This window comes from Guyanagaster necrorhizus (assembly GCF_019112545.1).
Source record: "Guyanagaster necrorhizus MCA 3950 unplaced genomic scaffold BT62scaffold_71, whole genome shotgun sequence".
Taxonomy (NCBI): Eukaryota; Fungi; Basidiomycota; class Agaricomycetes; order Agaricales; family Physalacriaceae; genus Guyanagaster; species Guyanagaster necrorhizus.
In genome coordinates this window covers 107480-124161 of record NW_025064950.1, presented here as the reverse complement: position 1 = coordinate 124161, position 16682 = coordinate 107480, and the positions used below count along the sequence as shown (strand labels likewise).

General features: G+C 47.9%; 7 protein-coding genes across 7 annotated transcripts in view; 4 read left to right on the top strand and 3 right to left on the bottom strand.

Moving 5' to 3' along the window:
* Window positions 1-125: 125 nt before the first annotated feature.
* Window positions 126-2112, bottom strand: BT62DRAFT_736203 (uncharacterized protein). Its single transcript, XM_043182081.1, has 8 exons — window positions 1903-2112; window positions 1810-1853; window positions 1595-1762; window positions 1445-1544; window positions 1146-1390; window positions 667-1098; window positions 391-614; window positions 126-325 (listed from the first exon to the last, which is right to left on the bottom strand). Exons 1-8 carry the CDS (start codon window positions 1940-1942, stop codon window positions 319-321), a joined length of 1260 nt encoding a protein of 419 aa, XP_043032969.1. The 5' UTR covers window positions 1943-2112; the 3' UTR covers window positions 126-318.
* A 188-nt stretch (window positions 2113-2300) lies between these two features.
* Window positions 2301-6480, bottom strand: BT62DRAFT_913494 (uncharacterized protein; the record flags this gene model as incomplete). The annotated part of the gene is made up of 16 exons (XM_043183890.1): window positions 2301-2528; window positions 2580-2733; window positions 2800-2976; window positions 3024-3212; window positions 3266-3415; window positions 3465-3641; window positions 3691-3728; window positions 3788-3820; window positions 3873-4119; window positions 4227-4424; window positions 4481-4800; window positions 4852-5512; window positions 5561-5594; window positions 5646-5667; window positions 5721-5940; window positions 5990-6480. 16 exons carry the CDS (start codon window positions 6478-6480, stop codon window positions 2301-2303), a joined length of 3339 nt encoding a protein of 1112 aa, XP_043032968.1.
* A 711-nt stretch (window positions 6481-7191) lies between these two features.
* BT62DRAFT_983419 (uncharacterized protein) lies at window positions 7192-9342 on the bottom strand (the record flags this gene model as incomplete). Its single annotated transcript, XM_043189778.1, has 5 exons — window positions 7192-7712; window positions 7763-7913; window positions 8298-8591; window positions 8654-8782; window positions 9334-9342. The coding sequence occupies 5 exons, from the start codon at window positions 9340-9342 to the stop codon at window positions 7192-7194; spliced, it is 1104 nt and encodes a 367-aa protein (XP_043032967.1).
* On the top strand, window positions 9294-11202 carry BT62DRAFT_938966 (phospholipase C/P1 nuclease). Its single transcript, XM_043187630.1, has 4 exons — window positions 9294-9472; window positions 9526-9996; window positions 10049-10946; window positions 10998-11202. Exons 1-3 carry the CDS (start codon window positions 9373-9375, stop codon window positions 10738-10740), a joined length of 1263 nt encoding a protein of 420 aa, XP_043032966.1. The 5' UTR covers window positions 9294-9372; the 3' UTR covers window positions 10741-10946; window positions 10998-11202.
* BT62DRAFT_1013912 (cytochrome P450) lies at window positions 10949-12830 on the top strand (the record flags this gene model as incomplete). The annotated part of the gene is made up of 12 exons (XM_043178131.1): window positions 10949-10962; window positions 11018-11202; window positions 11267-11308; window positions 11360-11562; window positions 11613-11743; window positions 11791-11885; window positions 11943-11952; window positions 12008-12013; window positions 12071-12098; window positions 12151-12174; window positions 12227-12445; window positions 12498-12830. The coding sequence occupies 12 exons, from the start codon at window positions 10949-10951 to the stop codon at window positions 12828-12830; spliced, it is 1290 nt and encodes a 429-aa protein (XP_043032965.1).
* A 100-nt stretch (window positions 12831-12930) lies between these two features.
* BT62DRAFT_1013911 (cytochrome P450) lies at window positions 12931-13833 on the top strand (the record flags this gene model as incomplete). Its single annotated transcript, XM_043178130.1, has 5 exons — window positions 12931-13100; window positions 13152-13349; window positions 13407-13460; window positions 13509-13537; window positions 13595-13833. 5 exons carry the CDS (start codon window positions 12931-12933, stop codon window positions 13831-13833), a joined length of 690 nt encoding a protein of 229 aa, XP_043032964.1.
* Window positions 13834-14682: 849 nt separating this feature from the next.
* Window positions 14683-16682, top strand: part of BT62DRAFT_924699 (uncharacterized protein) — a gene marked incomplete at both ends in the record, with an annotated part of 3594 nt that continues 1594 nt past the window's right edge. The window contains 6 exons of the mRNA XM_043184646.1: window positions 14683-15044; window positions 15100-15628; window positions 15679-15947; window positions 15999-16289; window positions 16341-16381; window positions 16485-16659. Of these exons, the coding sequence (XP_043032963.1) occupies window positions 14683-15044; window positions 15100-15628; window positions 15679-15947; window positions 15999-16289; window positions 16341-16381; window positions 16485-16659 (1667 nt within the window). The remainder of the gene's footprint in view (window positions 15045-15099; window positions 15629-15678; window positions 15948-15998; window positions 16290-16340; window positions 16382-16484; window positions 16660-16682) is intronic.

Here is a 16682-nt window from a genome sequence, read left to right as displayed (position 1 = left end):
CACTTGGTTTCCGTTCAATTGGTTCCCCAGGCAAGTGCGATGCAGAATCAGCTAAACGGTTCAGTAGTGATAATCCGGGTCCATTCCCCGTCTTAAACCTTTTTTGGTACCTTGACGGCTCCTCACGGGGGGAATTGCGTTTGCTTGGATTGGCTGGGGGGGATGCGTCGTTCATTATATGGTCGGCATCTCGACTGGATATCCTCATTTTGCGTGATACATCTACTGATGCCCGGGCGGCTGGCCTCGTTGCCGCCGATATATTTGTAACATTGGATGGACCGGTAGTGGCGGTGGAGGTCGGGACCACTGTGGATGCTAGAGACTGATGAAACAGAAGAGGGGATGTCGGACACAAGCGACAGCAATGAAAAGTGGCCCACTGCGAACCCTAATAAGTAATTGAAGTGCCTGATTTGAGGTCTTGGCCGACAAGGCTTGAACAGCTGAACTAATTGATGTGGGCACAGCCCATTCTTGCTGCGCTTTACGCTGCCAAGTACATTCAGAGAAGGAAAAGATGCATCAAAGGTACTTACTTGTATACATGAATTCAACAGCAGCTCGCAGGCCTTCCTCGATCGCTCATTTGAGTCGATGGAACCGCTTAAACGCTATGAAAAGAACAAGTGAGAAAAAAGACACCCATTTAAGCAAAGATATGACCTCGAAAAAGATGGGGGAAACATCAACGATGGCATAAACCTGCTTTTGTAGCTGTTCTCGTTCCCGTGGTCGGGAGTTTTTGAGATCTTCTTCGCACGCTGCCAGAATTTCGGCCAATTGACAGAGTACTAGTGTCTGATCATCTTGGGATAATCTCATCAGTGTTATTTTTGAAGTCAGGGAGCCATAGTAAAATCTGAGAAGGTCCAGAGGAGAAGCAATCTTGTCGACAGCAAGATGATGGGCCAAACTGAGATAGGATCTTGTCGTTGTGGACAGGGGGGAGCGCTTGAAGTCCGATGCCTCAAGTTTCCGTATCACGGCTTGTAGGAGGAGATTCCCCTGACGAGAGCGCGAGCTAAACATAGACAAAGGGAGTATGTGTTCTCGAATAAATGATGCCGCTTCGTTATCAGCCAATCGCGGTATAGCCTGGTGAAATGGGTAACGGAAGAGGGAAGATGACAATGACAACATACAAGCGTAAGTCCATCCGCGAATTGATTATTGAGCTTGGGATTTTGATTGATAGTTTCCTTGGCTTCGTTCGTCATAAACGCGAGCACAAGCCCACGTAACCGTTCCCGTATGGCCATTTCCTCTTCGTCCATACTGTCGTCAGCGGGAACGATTTGGTCAAATAATACGCCAAGGGTAACGGAAGGCGCCATGACTAGGTGTTCCCTTAAAGCGGTCTTGATTACAGCAACTTCTTCCGGCTCCTCTGGAAATCGTGAGATAAAGCAACGCAGACTTTGGAAAAAGAAGCAATAGCTACCACTTTGAAGCAACTGCAACAACACGTCCGTATTTCGTTTCACCCAGTCGTTATCAGCCGCTGAGAGTCCCGTAATTGCGAGGTACCCTTCCTTTCTAACCTGACCTCTCATATGAACGCGTCAATGCTTAAAATTGTACTGAGACGTACCTTGCTAGACTGATCTTCACAGATATCGTACACCGCATTGATGGCATCCTCTTCGAGCTCAGGAAAGTCGGCGAAGAAAAATTTGATGTTCTGGGCGGCAAGAATCTTGAAGTAAGCGCTGGAGGAATGGGACATGTCGATAAGCTTCTGAAGAGCAGCCTTCCTGGGCTATCATACCATCAGCTCAAGTCTGAGGTAACTACGAGGCAACTCACCGGAGAACCCTTCTCAGTACTCTCCTTGGCCCGTCGGAGTAACACTACGAGGCAGTTAGCGACAAATTTTGTGACCGTGCTACTCCAACAGACAATTTATTTCCCGTTCCTGATCCTTCTGGTTTTTTTCCATAGCGTAGTAAGATTTGATCTCCAAGACAAGGCAGCGTCGCAGCGGCGTACACAGTTGCAAAATTGTTCTCAACTTGTTGACTTTCAGGAAATTTCCAGGTCAAGCGCAGAAATACCTTGGAGAGGAAATATGCACGAAATGGTGGGAAGACAGGTCGACGTTGGTCCAGCAGCCTCCAATCCACCAGAAAATCTGATCACGTGGTCTTGTCCATACGACAGATAATTCGACGACACGCCTACTGCTACCTAGCGCGAACCGTACATTGTAAAATGCTATAACATACGTTAAAAGAAAGAAAAAGTCCCTGTTGAGCACCTCCGCTCAAGTCAGTGACCATTAACCATCAATAAGTATCCTAGGCAGCATAGCTAATTCTGCGACTCCCCTCCTCATCCATGAAAAGAGTTTCAAATTCCTCTGGTGTCTGTCCTATGACTCCAAACGCATCCTGGAGAGTACGCCCCAACGACTCCAGTTCTTGAGTAACCCCTTTCATCGTCAAAGCATATGCAAAGAAAAGCAGCTGCCTTGAACCTTTGACATCGCGATTTCGAACAACCTCAAGTCTCCTGATAGCATCCACCTGTTTCAAGGAACGTCAAAAATTGCCGTATAAAACAGGAGGACAGCGCACCAATTGTTCTCGAGACTTCTCTGCAGGAGGAAGATACGGAGGCAAAGGAGCTTTTAGTCGGAACGCTGAAGCTAACGTTGAAAAGTACAGGATGATGTTTCCGACCATTTCACGTCGCTCCTTGTTGACCGGGACTATGAAATCTTGACGAACACTCTGTGAGAACAGAAGCGTCAATACTCGCTGCTAGTATTTTGCGTTTTTTCCACTTGCCGTGTACCATTCCTCACGAGTTGTAACACAACGCATACTATGCAATCGGTCCATGATCGTTTGTAGGCTGGTCAATATCCCACGGTACAGCTTTACGGGGAAAGGTCCCTTCAATCGAGGTTCATGCTGTGTCTGGGCTAAGAGTCCTTGCAGCTCTATCAACTTGATCTGCAAATGGAGTTCCCTGAAGGCTCTTGAGAAGAGATTCATCAACAGTGACAACACACTCACATAGCCATAAACTCCCGAATAGAATTGTTCAGCGTCGTACGACCAGACGTACGATCAGATCCAAGCAGCGCAACATCCTCAGAGGAGGCTGCATGTGAGTCGTCGTCATCAGAATCTTCGCGATATTCCGGGGCAAACGAATTTGCCGCGACGAGTCTAGTGTACAGCCATCCAATGTTCAAACAGAATCTACCTCAAACATCAGCGGCGTCCTTTTCCGATATGTTGTCTTCGAGACATACTCTCCTAACGCCTTGCTGAGCTCACGCCTAGCCTCAGACGGCCACCAAAATCGTGCAACGAAAGCAGCGTAGAGCACCCCTGCGATGACAGCCAGAGCACGATGCCACGCGACGGAGACTACCGATACATCTCTTTGCCGTATATTGTAGCTACACTACAATTTAGCAATACAGGACAAACAAATATTGCACTACTCACCAATACAAACAAGTCAGATTATACGTGAGCAGCGCAAAGCGAGAAGCAGAGAGATGTACTGGTCTCGAAACGATGACGTAGAAGCACGGAAGTGAGTAGAACGCGCCGAATATCACGAGAGCAACTGCATCTTCTGGGAATAGTGAGTATGTCACTGCCGCGACAGCCGCTCCGACCCTGTAAATAGCATGGGACAACGAAGCACATGAAAAGGGCATGCACTCACAAAGTCCACAGTACACGATTAAAACTGAGGAGGTTGGTCTATAACGCACACGTATGAATGTCAGTTGGGATAAAGCAGCATGAGAGGGGATACTCACCGCACCAATGGTAGGCGAAATGACAATAAAGAACTATGTGCAGGTTAGGCCCGCACCGAAGCAACGGCAAGGGGAAACAGCCTACCGAAATAAGCGCCCAATCACCATAATACTCAAGAAAGATAGGCCGGGTTGCGTCGAAAAAGGCAGGTGCAGAGAGCAAAGCAGTTGCCATACCCGTCTTAACAGCGAACTTGGCGTCTCTTTCTGTCATTCGCGTCCCAATAGCCCACAGTCCCTGCTTCATCCGGCCGATGAAATTCAAGTTACTTCGAGCGGGCGTAAGAACCGTGTTGGGCGCATGAGGTTGTACTTTAGGGAAAGAGGGTCGTCTGCGCGTCTCCCCGGCGCCAGTGATGTACGAAGCTTATAATAATCGTCAGAATGGCCATCAAAAGAGATAGGAGGTGTCCTACATATCCTTCGTTTCAGGGTAGACCTCCTCTTCCTTCCGCCATGAACGCTCTCTGACTTAGACCACGTAACCAATGTTGCTAATCGTGTCTTGACTGAAATATATGCCAAGTGCCAGTACCCTCTCCAGTTCACGTGCTGCTGCTCCAGAGCGTAGATCCTTTCCACGGCATCGACGAGAGAAATCAGCTCCGTAGAAAACTCCTGCAAGGTGAAGATAAAGCTGTAACGCGCGTCAACAGAAGTAAAGCAAACCATCAGAAGACGCCGGATGCTCACAAGTACACCAAAAAGATGTGCTCGTTATCTGACGCAGTAAGCATGAGGTTCTCCTTGTCCCCTGTCCCGGAAATGATACTGGCTCTACTTGCGCTCAAACCTCCCGTGTCTTCCGCATTGGCATGAGATAAGTCACTCTTCCTATATAGCCGCATGACGGCATGGTTCGACGTGCTCTCGAAGCGCATCAAAGCCCTTTCGATCCCGTCAATCAACTCCAAGAATTCATGCGGCTGAATCGCATCAGTCGCCGCATTTTCACGTACACGGGACTTGACTACTGACTCCCGCAAACGCTTCAGTGATGATGTACACGTCGACTAGGCATGATAACTCAGCTGGCGAACGAAACTTGATTAAAGCTGACTTACCGATAGTGCTTTCAGTGGCGGTCCCAAATCATCCACGAGATCGCCAAACATCACTGCCGCAGCTTTCAGCATCGCAGTCTCCTCGTCGTCTTCGGCACTATCACCATCCAATATTTGATTCTTGCCGTTCCCGTTCCGCCTGCTATGGTGTCTTCTTCGCTTGACAACACCAGCCTTGATTAGATCGTATTGCAGCCGTGTCCCGCTCCTCAAACCATTGAGGTGCTGAGCGAGGCGATTGAGACAATCAACGGCATCTTCGTATGCCTTCCTCCTCTGATCACCCTTCGTTGATACCGGAAGTGCACGACCATTTCCTGTTCCAGAAGCGGGAAGCTTGACTTGCCCCGAAAACTGCCATTCACTTTTGGCTTCTTTGAGATTCTTCTTGAGGCTCGTAAAACTGTTTTGGTGATTTTCGACGGCGCGCTGGATCTTCTCTTGACTGGGATGGTGGGGTGATTCTTCTAGTAAGAATGTGTTTGTCAGCATATCCAGAAGGGTGGAGAAGGAGTCAAGGGTTTTCGTCATGTTCGTTTGCAGATTAGTGGTAGCAGACTGAGGCCAGATGAAGAAGCAAACGAGATTGGAGATTACGATACCACAAAAAACGATGAAGGACACTTGAAGAAGTGTCTGCAAGCCACCCTCTTTGATAAGCCTGCATATTCTCGTCAGTCGAGCGATAAAATCTTGGTATCACACGTACACGATGAAAAGGAGGATGACAATCATGCTGCAGGCTAGATTTCAGTGAGACTCAATCCTCGTAGGACTGCAAGTCACATGCTCACCCGTGTTGAATTGGGGATTAGCCTAATACTCATATGGTCAGTTAGGTACTGTAGACATGAGACTGAACGGCATACCATCCAGACTTTCAGCCAAGCCAAGATACTCATACTGACACCGATCCAAAGGATAACGAATGTATCAGCAAGCCATTCCCAGCCAGGTTTGAGCTCAAGCCACCAGAACAGGGACATACTAGTCAGGGAGACGAATGCTGCGTAAAACAAGCCAAAGATACAGAATATATCCGCTTCGATCATACTGCCCGTGGTCTTTGCGGGGTTGAAATAGACGGCGCTACATAGAAGATCAGCAAACAGAGCCTAAAACAAAGAGATACACTCACACTGTCGCAACCATATGTCCACTGGGAAGAGGTCGGCGCTCATTCGAACCGTACGTTACAAGATCACTTATCAGGCCAGAGAGATGGGGTGAATAGGTGAAAAGGGAGGCAAGGACGTATGCCAATGCACATTTAAAGATATTACGGTATAGTAATGGTATAGTGGGTATTGTGTACCATTTTCGAGTTGGTACGGGTGTATCAGATGAGGAAAGACGATTCGTGGTGATTGTGGATGTGGAATCCTCTTCGTCGGAGTCGTATTCGTCTGAACCCGAATCATCATCAGAGTCGCTATGATGAGTGGCAGGGAAATTGGGGTAATCCTCTTCCGCAACAGGAGACTGAACTTCGACAGGATTGTTGGAATCTATGAAACTCTGCCGTGACGAAGGACTGGTGTCTCGACTGATGTAGGAGCGAGGGGTATTGCTCTTCCTGCTTGTGCGATGGCTGCCGCTTGGAGTCCCTAGCTGACCTTCATTCTCCATCAATTGTCCAAAAACAGACCATTGGGGCTCTCGTTGAGTATGGAACAGAAAACCAGACGCTGCACGGGACGAGGTATTGGCTCGTGGGCGTGTAGTGTGCGACGACGAAATACTTCGAGTCATGGTGGGACGTGCCATTGACTGTGGTATGATCGGAACTGGACGCGTAGCCGTGCTTGAAGAAGGTTGCGCCTCGCTCTGGCCTATCTGGTCCGGTGAACCCACGAATTGCTGATGACTCGCCCATGTTCGCGCAACCGCTGGCAACGTTGCTGAATGTGGGAAAGTCAGGTCCTCGAGATCTCTAGGCATTTTAAATTTCAAGAATGAAGGGGCCTAGAACTGGTCGCAAATTCTCGAGGAATATCTTGAGGTGTCTGTGAGCTGCTAGGTATCGCGAGCGTACGCATATACGCACCTTGAGGCCCTCTTCAGCATGAAAACCGTCGTTAATGTCGCCAGACAGTGCGCATTAAGTGTCGTAAGCAGGATGGTGGGAGTAAGAAAGCAAGCTGGGTGAAGGCAGTCGAATGCCGTTAATGGTGACGTCCGTGACATTCCACGCATCCTACCATCTATGCAAAACCACATCTTGCCAAGCTTTCGAACATTCAGTTTCAAGTTCAGTAATCAGATTTGCTCATCACCCAAAATCCACGCAGTATCACCGGATAAAGCCTGAAAATGTACGGGTACAGACTGCCATCCACCTTACGACCACTGAATTCTCATAATTCTCCGTCCAACGCCCACTTTCTGTTCCCAAACCGTCTCAACTCTTCCTTCCTTCTCTTCCACGGCTTCTACAAAATTTGTGACGCCTCCACCTACCCCGAAATAGAAAATTTTAGCTGCAACCAGACACAAGTATGACTGAGAGCTATTCTCTCCGTCAGAGATAGACAGTCGGGACGTCAAGCTGTCCACCGTGGGTGATACTGATTGCAACAAATCAATCAAAGACCCCACACTGTCCGTACGATAGATAGTTTCTGATGTGAGGACGATATCGTACGTTCCACCGCTTTGATGGAGGTCAAAGGAACTCCACGATCCAGAGAAGAATCGTAGCCGTATCCCATATGCTTCCAGTGATGATAGGAATGCCGTCTTTAATTCTAGCGTTATCGGTATCTCTGCACGAATGGAAGCGTCGGCGGGTGGCAACGGAGTCTCATCGGGAGAAGGGTGTGCCGCTGCATCGCGGTAGGCTTTGGAGGCTGGAGACATGTCTAGTTTACGAATGAGATAGAACATGGATAAAATATAAAGTAGAGCATACACCAAGCAAGGATGAGATTGGGAAGCGTAAGGAGCTCAAAGACTATGGCGTTATAGTCCTGCAAATGGAGGTGTGTTTCCTTCCCGTGGGGCAGACCAGAAAATAGGTTCTGCAGGATGTACACAGACGGGACGGCTGTCCCACAACCGGCCTAGGACAATAGTCAGTCAGCATTTTGGGAAGGAACATAGTATTCCTGGTAAGCGACTATTTCAAGATCAGAAAAATGTATCCTCGCTATGAGGCTATATAGTCCTATATAGGAGGAACCCCCCAATATAACGCCATATAGTGCCGTATAGTGCCCAGAGTAAAACCACCTTTCCTGATTTGAACCGGGAAAAACGGGTGGATAAGAGATCAAATTCTGGTTAATGCTTTCGACCGTAGCAAAATGAGTCAGTCTTCCCTTTAATGGTAAATCCGACACATTTTGCTGTGGTTGAAAGCCTCGGTCAAAATGACATCCATATCCAATCATTTTCTTTGCACTTTAGGCGCGAAGTAGTTGCCTGCCAGGAGTGGTGGAACGTACCTCGAACACCCGCCGTCCTTCAAATACTGGGTTCTCTGCATGCAGATAATCAACGATATCAAGACTGCATTCCCATGTCTTCAGACCCCCTTCGTATACGCCTTGAACGAGATCAGAAGGTGCATTGAGAAAGCCTAATTCCGGTGAGTTATCCTTCTGCTCGTCGTTCACTTCGTCGTTTATAAGCTGGAATCGTGCATCAAATAAATCCCTCCGAGCGAGCGTCACTTCACCGCCAGAAGACAGTGGTATTGAAAGCGGCGAGCACGAAATAAGCGAAGGCAGACAATCTACCTATGCTTTTCACAGATCCGATATTAGTGGCCTTTTATCTGAAGCAATATATCATTACGAACGAGATGCTGCAGCGATACTTCGGTGAAAGGATCTTGATTGATTGCTGTATCATTCACAGCCGCTTGGCTTGCAGGATCAGAGACCGATATTTCGAGGTCGTCTGCGGGGTCGTCGATGTCGAAATCAAACTTGAACATTAAGATGTTGTGACGTTGAGTGCACCTAGCAAGGTTTTGAGGTACGCTTAGATCACGTAGGACCCCGGATAATCCCGGATCCTTGATTTTCTTTTGGTGATCTCATTCCCGAATTTTCGGGATATTTTGACATCCATGTAATATGATGCGTTTTACCCGGAAATTTGACAATTTTGGGCCACTGTGGATGGTCTGGGATGTCGGAGAGCTTAGGTTCCAGATATGCGGAGTCGAAAACCTTGCCGAAGACCAAACCTGCTCGTGGATGATGCATTTTTGATGAAAATCATTCAAAACGGGAAGAAAATGGCTGCTAGCCCTTCGCCATTGTGACCGAATGCCGGGGGGGGAAAGGTATAGTGCCAAAAAACCAGAAAGTGGCTACTGGGCCCCAAACTCCTGGAAACGTAGCATTTAGCGCTCCAGGCAGGTCGTCCTGATCACGTGACAGGACGCGCACATTTATGATGTCACACTGTCACGCGTCTTTTGTCTCTTATAAGTAGGTTACCGTCATCCAGCAGACGTTGTTGTTCTCTTACCACCACCATCTCCACGTAGCCAATCTTTTGTAGCCCACTATGAGAGTTCGCTTTCCGTCCATGAAGACTTCTGCTTGGTTGTCCCTGCTCGCTGCCAGCACGGCTAGCGTTCCCGGTGTTGTAGGATGGGGTGTTGTAGGTAAGGGCTGCGGTGATATACGGCTTTGATCCATTTCTAACTGGGCTTTTTAGGCCATGAAATTGTAGCGACTATCGCCCAAATCCATCTCCATCCAGCCGTCCTTCCCAGTATCTGTCGCATACTTAATTTTACGTCAACCAACCCTAACGAGCCCGAATGCCATCTCGCTCCCATTGCTGGTTGGGCTGACCGGATTCGCTTTCAGAAACGCTGGTCCGCCTCCTTGCATTATATCGGTGCTCTTGGGGATCATCCTTCTGACTCTTGCGTCTTTCCGGGTGACCGGGGTTGGGCCGGTAAGAAGGACATAAACGTACTTGGAGGTGTCAGGAACACCACAGACTTGGTGGAAGAATGGGTCCAGAACGAAAAGGATGGATTTGGTGGAGATGATGATCTTGCTAACGAGGCGCTCAAGTTCTTGGTGCACTTCGTTGGTGACATGCACATGCCTTTACATTTGACGGGTAGAGACCGTGGCGGTAACTCGGTCAAAGTTACATTCGATGGCCGTCAGACCAGTGAGTTGGCTTTGAATTCTGACGTATATATGCAACTGACATTGTCGTTCAGACCTTCATTCGCTTTGGGACACTCTCCTCATCTCTAAATCGTTACGCACGATTCCCCACAACTATACGAGACCCCTTCCCTCGCGAACTATTGAACACAACCTCAGAGGAACCATTTATGACTCTTACATCCGTCGTATTATGTGGGAAGGTATCCTGGGGAAATGGGAGGATGAGGTCTCCAGCTGGTTGACATGTCCCACATCGAAGAGTTCCTCTTCCTCTATCCCGTCTTCCTCCTCGGGCCTTGTCTCTTCTGCTTGGCAGCAAGCCATTTCTCTCTGGAGTTGGATGAGAGGTTCCAATTGGAACGCAGATGATACTGATGACGACATTTTATGTCCTTACTATTGGGCTACTCCAATTCACTCGCTGAACTGCGAGATCATATGGCCAGCCGCGCTCGACAAACCTCCTTACAGCCGTACCAAGTCTGACCGGCTCATTACAGGGCATAAACATGGCGCCTCTGCTGGAGAAGAGCTTGCCATGTTCGATGAGCTAGTTTCAGGGGGTTCTGGTGGCCCATATTTGGAGCTCGATACTCCCGAGTACGCCGGTGCCATCTATGACCAGTGGATCATTGAGAAGCTGCTTGCGCAAGGCGGGATTAGGCTCGCAGGAATTTTGAACTACCTCTTCGCACCTTTGGAAGGAAGTGAAGCTGGTTTGAGCCTCATGCATGATTATTAGAGGCATCGGGCAAGTATTTTCATAGTAATTTCTGACTCTTGTCAAACCTGAAAGTTATAAGTTGTAACGTGTTTTTATGTACAGATACTTTTGGACGCTTCTCTGATGTCACAATTAAAACGCCTTCTGTCTGGCCTGAGGGCCTAAAATCTCTTGCTAAAAGAAGTTTTTGTTGGTCCCCACTGAGTCTCAGAAAGGTAATCTAAGTATGTCCGCTAACACGTGCGTCCATTGTTTGAGATCAAACCCTCATCTAGTTCGACGAAGCTATATCAAGACTTATGTTCTTGCCTGTGGACGAGTTTGCCTCGTTGATACTTGGGTCTTTACTCATTCTTTTGTTTGTACTCTTCCGGTATAAAGTCTCGAGTCTACCTCCAGGGTCCTCCGGAGGTCTATTCGGCTGTAAAGTGCCCCAGTTTCAGCCTTGGAAAACATTCTATGAGTGGAATAAGCAGTATGGTAAGTTGCAATGAGTGTCTTTAATCTTTATTATGCTGACCTCCGACCTCCGACTGCCGTATAGGACCAGTGGTGTCGTTCCGTCTTGGGACAAAGAGAGTGATCGGTATGGATCGGTTCCAAACTTAGTGTGCCGCATCAGTCATCTTCGTCTTAGTACTGGGAACAGTAAAAGCCGCCACTGACTTGTTAGTGGTGCGAGGAAACATATACTCCGGACGACCACGAAGCATAGTCGCGTCAATTATACCGCTTGCTTCAGTCCCAATTCCATATTCACAAGAAACCTGCAGGCATGAGATTTACTCTGGTGTGATGCGTGGAATGTCCGATGGACCACAGTACAGAAAATGGAAGACGGTCCGATGGTATTCTCGCGTAATTCAACGGGCTCTGATAGGGTCTTCCAGCTGATGCAGTCGGGTCCGAGCAATACAGCCGCACTGAACTACCAGCGTCTTCAGTCCATTGAGTCGTTTCTTCTACTGAGATATCTTCTCCAGGATGAAGACCCATTGCAATACAAAGACCGTCTCCGTCGGTGTGTATTGTTCACGATCCATCGTGTGTTATTGTTTATAAACGAAGGTTTGCGATATCAATCGTGTGCTGCGTTGCCTATGGTCGTCGCATCAAGATTTTAGACCATGAAATCGTCGTTAATAACGTGAAAACTGGTATCTGTACGTTTTACCCGTTCCAATCAACACGCAGGTACTAATCAGCCCTCGTGATACTAGATTTCGGCAAGTAAGTGAAGCCCTCTCTGTTCAATTATTGCGTTGATCTGTCATACCATTTCAAGGATAAGGTAGGAGGTAGCACTTATTATCAATGAGACTTCTAAACTTAACCACGTTGCCTTAAGTGTCCCTGGCAAATTCCTAGTAGATTTGGTGAGCTTTTGCGGCGATAAGAGGTTTGCTGACCCTTACCCTACATCTTCAGTGGCCGGTCCTCCTATATCTTCCTGTAAGAACCTCAAAAACAAAGTTATCAGCGCATCATCTCATCATATTCATAGAAATTCCTGCAATGGTTTCGATGGGTACCCGAAAGACGTCGTGCTGTGGATACAAAAATGTACCTCTCACTTCTGGACGATCTTAAACATCAGATGCAAGTTGGTACTGCTCATACGTCTGTGGATACACACGGTTTAGAGAAACAGGAACAATTCGGGCTTACAGACGTAGAAACAGCATATGCGCTCTCTGCGCCATGGGCCGCTGGAACAGGGACGGTAAGATCTATATACTTGTATGATCCTGGTATCTTGGTGATACGACTTGCAGACGATGGCTACCATTGAAGTATTTCTGTGTGCGGAACATCCCTACGAGTTCATGACCGTATCAACTAAAGATGAAACTCGCTCTACAGTGGCGATGCAACTTTATCCAGCCGCAATGAAAAAACCTCAAGCAGAAATAGATTCAGTTATCGGATCAGGACGAATGCCTGACTTCAAGGATTTCGATGCACTCCCATATGTCCAGGCGGTAATTAAGGAATTAATGAGGCATGTCTTCCTCGTCTTCTTTTCTACGCGTTATGACGAGACAAAGGTGGCGCTGCATCGCACCTATCGCCGTCCCACGCGCTGTGATAGACGACAATGTGTATGAAGGTATGTTCATTCCGAAGGGGAGCACAGTCTATGCAGACATATAGTGAGCGTCAAGCATATATGTTCGAACAATAGTGCTAGCATCGATTCAAAGTGCCATGACAAAGGATGAAACGACATTTACCAACGCGGAAGAATTCATCCCAGATCGCTTTCTTAACACATCGGATCGCAAGTTGATCAATTTCACGATGCCATTTGGTTTTGGAAGACGCCAGTGTCCAGGCAATTACGTGGCCTGGCGGTCAGTCTTCATTAGCGTTGTGACGTATGAAAATTTGATCGGTTTTGAATTGAAATGTATGCTAACTGAGTTTAGAATACTCTGGGCGTTCGACATCATGCCGCCGGTCGATGAGAACGGCAACAAAGTGCTACCTTCTGCAGACAGCTTCACAACTGGCCTCGTGACACGACCAGAACCTTTCAAGTGCTATTTCGAGGCTAGAAGCTCTCAAGCAAAGGACATTATCATGCAAGAGGCCGAGAGAGCTGAAATTGACGCCTGCGCCTGGAAGTAAATCTTTACGCAAATCATCTAGTTTATTTGATAACGCGAACTATGTCCAATGAGTGAATTGACTGTATCAAAGAGCGGCGGTCTCCCAACTGATGTAGGTATCCATATGTAAGATATTGCGTGTCCGCGTTACATCAACGGATGACAACTCTCCAGAGAGGTCCAGAGCATTAGCCAAGGAGGGGGTTCGCGACTTCAGGTCTGGCATAACCGTATCCGGATATTCCACTGCTTGTTTCTAGGTGAAATGTCCGCCGGAAAAGGCGCATCTTCTGTTGAGGTGACCCCGAAGCTTTATCAACTGCAAGAGCACGAACGTTGTGAGTTTGCGCTACGTCTCGAACATCGCAGCAAAATGGTGGCAACTGGATGGGAGAGGGACCATCAGGCTTTCCTGACAACAGGAGATATATCATTCGGTTTGCCCCCAATCCGTCTGGAGTCGGAGGTGCAAGATTTGGGTCAAAGGGACTATATGTGAACGGCGGATTGACTAAATAATGTGAGCCGAGCCATGCCGAAGGGCATACTCGTTCAGAGATCCAGTGCAGGATGTTCACTAGCAAACTTTGAGGCGGCTTGGTCAGCGAGTATCTTGGCGGCCAGATAACCCAGAGCGGGTTGTATGGACGGTTAAATTCATTTCATAAGGTTTCCCCAATCTAACACGACAGGGTTCAATTTCAAAGAGTTGGAAGTCAAAATCATCATACACTAGCCTGTACGCTGTCTCAAGCGAAGCTGATAGAGTATTAATAAATCAGATTTGGGTGAAATACAATCCGAACCGCGTCACTCACGGTCCAAAGTAGTCCCCCAGCTGCTTGTTAAGACGACCATGGATATTCTGAGAGCCACAGCATGTTCATACAGTACAAGCTTAGCTGGTAGTCTCGGATGGCCGCAATGTGAGCACCATCAATGTTTCCGACTTTTTATCGTATTTTACAATTCTAATACGATGATCGCGCTGGTGCAGAAATGAGCTGAAGACGATGTAAATCAGTGCACGATATCATACGCTACAACCCCAAAATCCAGGTATTTCCGTGCCGGGAATTGCGTGAACACCGGTGAATTACCTGTACAGGGAATACCACATACCTCAAACTACATGGAAATGCATTATGAATAACAAGATATCCGTAAGCGCAGGTCAACAGAAAAAGGCACACGACTGAAAAGGAATCAGATCACGTGGCTGAGATGTTCAGTTACAGGCCCGAATCGTAAAGTTGAACATGCTCCATTGCCACTGAACGGCACGACGACCGTCGTCTTCCTCTTTCAACGACGCCCCACCACGAAGGATTATACCACTGACTGTGATATGTCTTCCCTGAATTTCAATGTCTCGCGCGCTGCAGAATGGCCCACTGAGATACAGCAATTGGCGTGCTTACTTGACTCTCCAATCCCATCACGACTTGCCAATGGCCCATACCCACCTGTCTCTTCTCGGGCGTCTCCGTTACTCGAGGAGCTAGAAATTATCCTAGAATGTTCACCAGAACATCTCACAGATTCCTCCTCGGAAGTACTAGATATTTTGGATCTACTGCTTTCGACTGTTGGCGCGCTCAAAGCTCTCGCCGGCGGTTCGAAGGATGATACTAGGCAGTCAACGATACCATTTTGGTCGCTTCTTATACGTTCGCTGTCGTTTGTGTGCTATGATAAGTCATATATAATGTGGGTGCGTTTGAATGGAATCAATTGATCTATTTCCTAACGAGATTGTTTGTAGGCAAGATGTTGCGTTCGTTCGACCACGATCATCACATTCTCTGAACAAGATGGGGGACGGACATGCTTCATTGCTGATATCTCATATCGTTGAAGATATTCAACGGCCGAGGCCAATTGTAGACGATGAAGCTTCGGGGCACGTTTCTATGATGAGAGCGGAACGCTCCAACGAACCATCGCAGGAAGAATACGACTCTGAAACTTCCTACGATGACGAATCATCCTCCGATAGTGACACCAGCTATGAACGCACGGAGGCTTCAACGGATCCGACGTCTGCCCAGTCATCTTACGTTCCCCTTGATGGTCACGTTCTTGCTTATTGGCGACACCCGAACTCTGTTGTTCTCCCGTACCTTTGTGTCACGGATGAAGAAGACATTTTCAGCCTAATGAGCGGTGTTGTTTATCAGCGTTCTACTTGGGGAATTGCTGGGCCTGTTATTGGAATTATTCTGTCGAAAACAGGGTTGGTAGGCCGGGTGGTCTTCGGTTGGCTTGACAATGTATGCGTGGACCCTGATCTAGTGTGTCAGCTTCTCCTGACTCATTAGCGCCACTGAATAAATTTGAATAGCCTGCAGTTCATTTTGCGCACGCAGATGGGACGCGTATAGACCCCTCATTAGGAGTGTACGACCTCACTGACGCGGTCAGTGGTCTCAAATTTGCACAATTCATCATCGGCCTCCGGGCGCATGTCGAGGGAATCGTTGCCCAAAGCCGAACTCCGACGTTCAAACGACTGCCGTGGAGATCAGATACCATTGATGATGATGATTCCGGTTCCGAAGAAGAACAATGGGAACAAAGGATTGTTTGTTGGCTAAATACGGTGGAAAAATGGTGGGAGTCACTTCATTTGGCCTTAACGTTGTCCTTTATCTATTTAAACAGTGACACCGACCACACAGCACCTTCCGATCCTTCATCAACTCACTGCTGTTCATACAACATGGCTGACTCCAAAAAGCGGAATACGCGGGCCTCTTCGAAGGCTACATCTGCACGCCATCCGCGGCGCTCGCTGTCTGCAGACAGCAAACGAGAATTTCCTCCAGCAGATCTTACACCCTTTGTGCCCGATATCGATCTCACATATCCCCGAGAGCCCTCCCTTGGAGCTACAGGTTCGAAGACCCCGTCAGATAGGGCGTCAGCTCAGGCTGAAGAACGTGGACGACAACAGTGAATCTAGACTGCTCATGCTTCATTCGATTTCCTCTAACTCTTTTTCAGAACAAAGACGGATGGTGGTTCTTCTAATAATGGAAAGACTGGTAAGCGTTCGAAGAGCGCAGATGCCTTGTCTTGTTCAGCGTAGGCCTTCTATTTTGGTTGCTTTAAACTACCCGTTCTGATATCTTGTTCCCACCAGGTTAGGTGCGAAGTCCTTGGCTGGCATATCCCCTGCCGCAAAGCTTTCTTTCTCAAGCTATGCACACGATCGCAAAATTATCAGTTTGAGCAATATACCATTGCGCATAAATGCTCATGGAAGTGTCGAAGCTGCTGACGAGATTAACGAGATGCTTGAATTCTATGAGGAAATGACCAAGTATATGAAACCTCCTATCGAGC

Coding starts and splice junctions, on each gene's coding strand:
- BT62DRAFT_736203 (XM_043182081.1), bottom strand. CDS start 1,942: ATGGAAAAAAACCAGAAGGATCAGGAACGGGAAATAAATT. Junction 1,763..1,809: donor GTACTGAGAAGGGTTCTCCG/GTGAGTTGCCTC, acceptor ATGGTATGATAG/CCCAGGAAGGCTGCTCTTCA. Junction 1,545..1,594: donor GTGAAGATCAGTCTAGCAAG/GTACGTCTCAGT, acceptor ATGAGAGGTCAG/GTTAGAAAGGAAGGGTACCT.
- BT62DRAFT_938966 (XM_043187630.1), top strand. CDS start 9,373: ATGAGAGTTCGCTTTCCGTCCATGAAGACTTCTGCTTGGTTGTCCCTG. Junction 9,473..9,525: donor TGTAGGATGGGGTGTTGTAG/GTAAGGGCTGCG, acceptor TGGGCTTTTTAG/GCCATGAAATTGTAGCGACT. Junction 9,997..10,048: donor ATTCGATGGCCGTCAGACCA/GTGAGTTGGCTT, acceptor ATTGTCGTTCAG/ACCTTCATTCGCTTTGGGAC.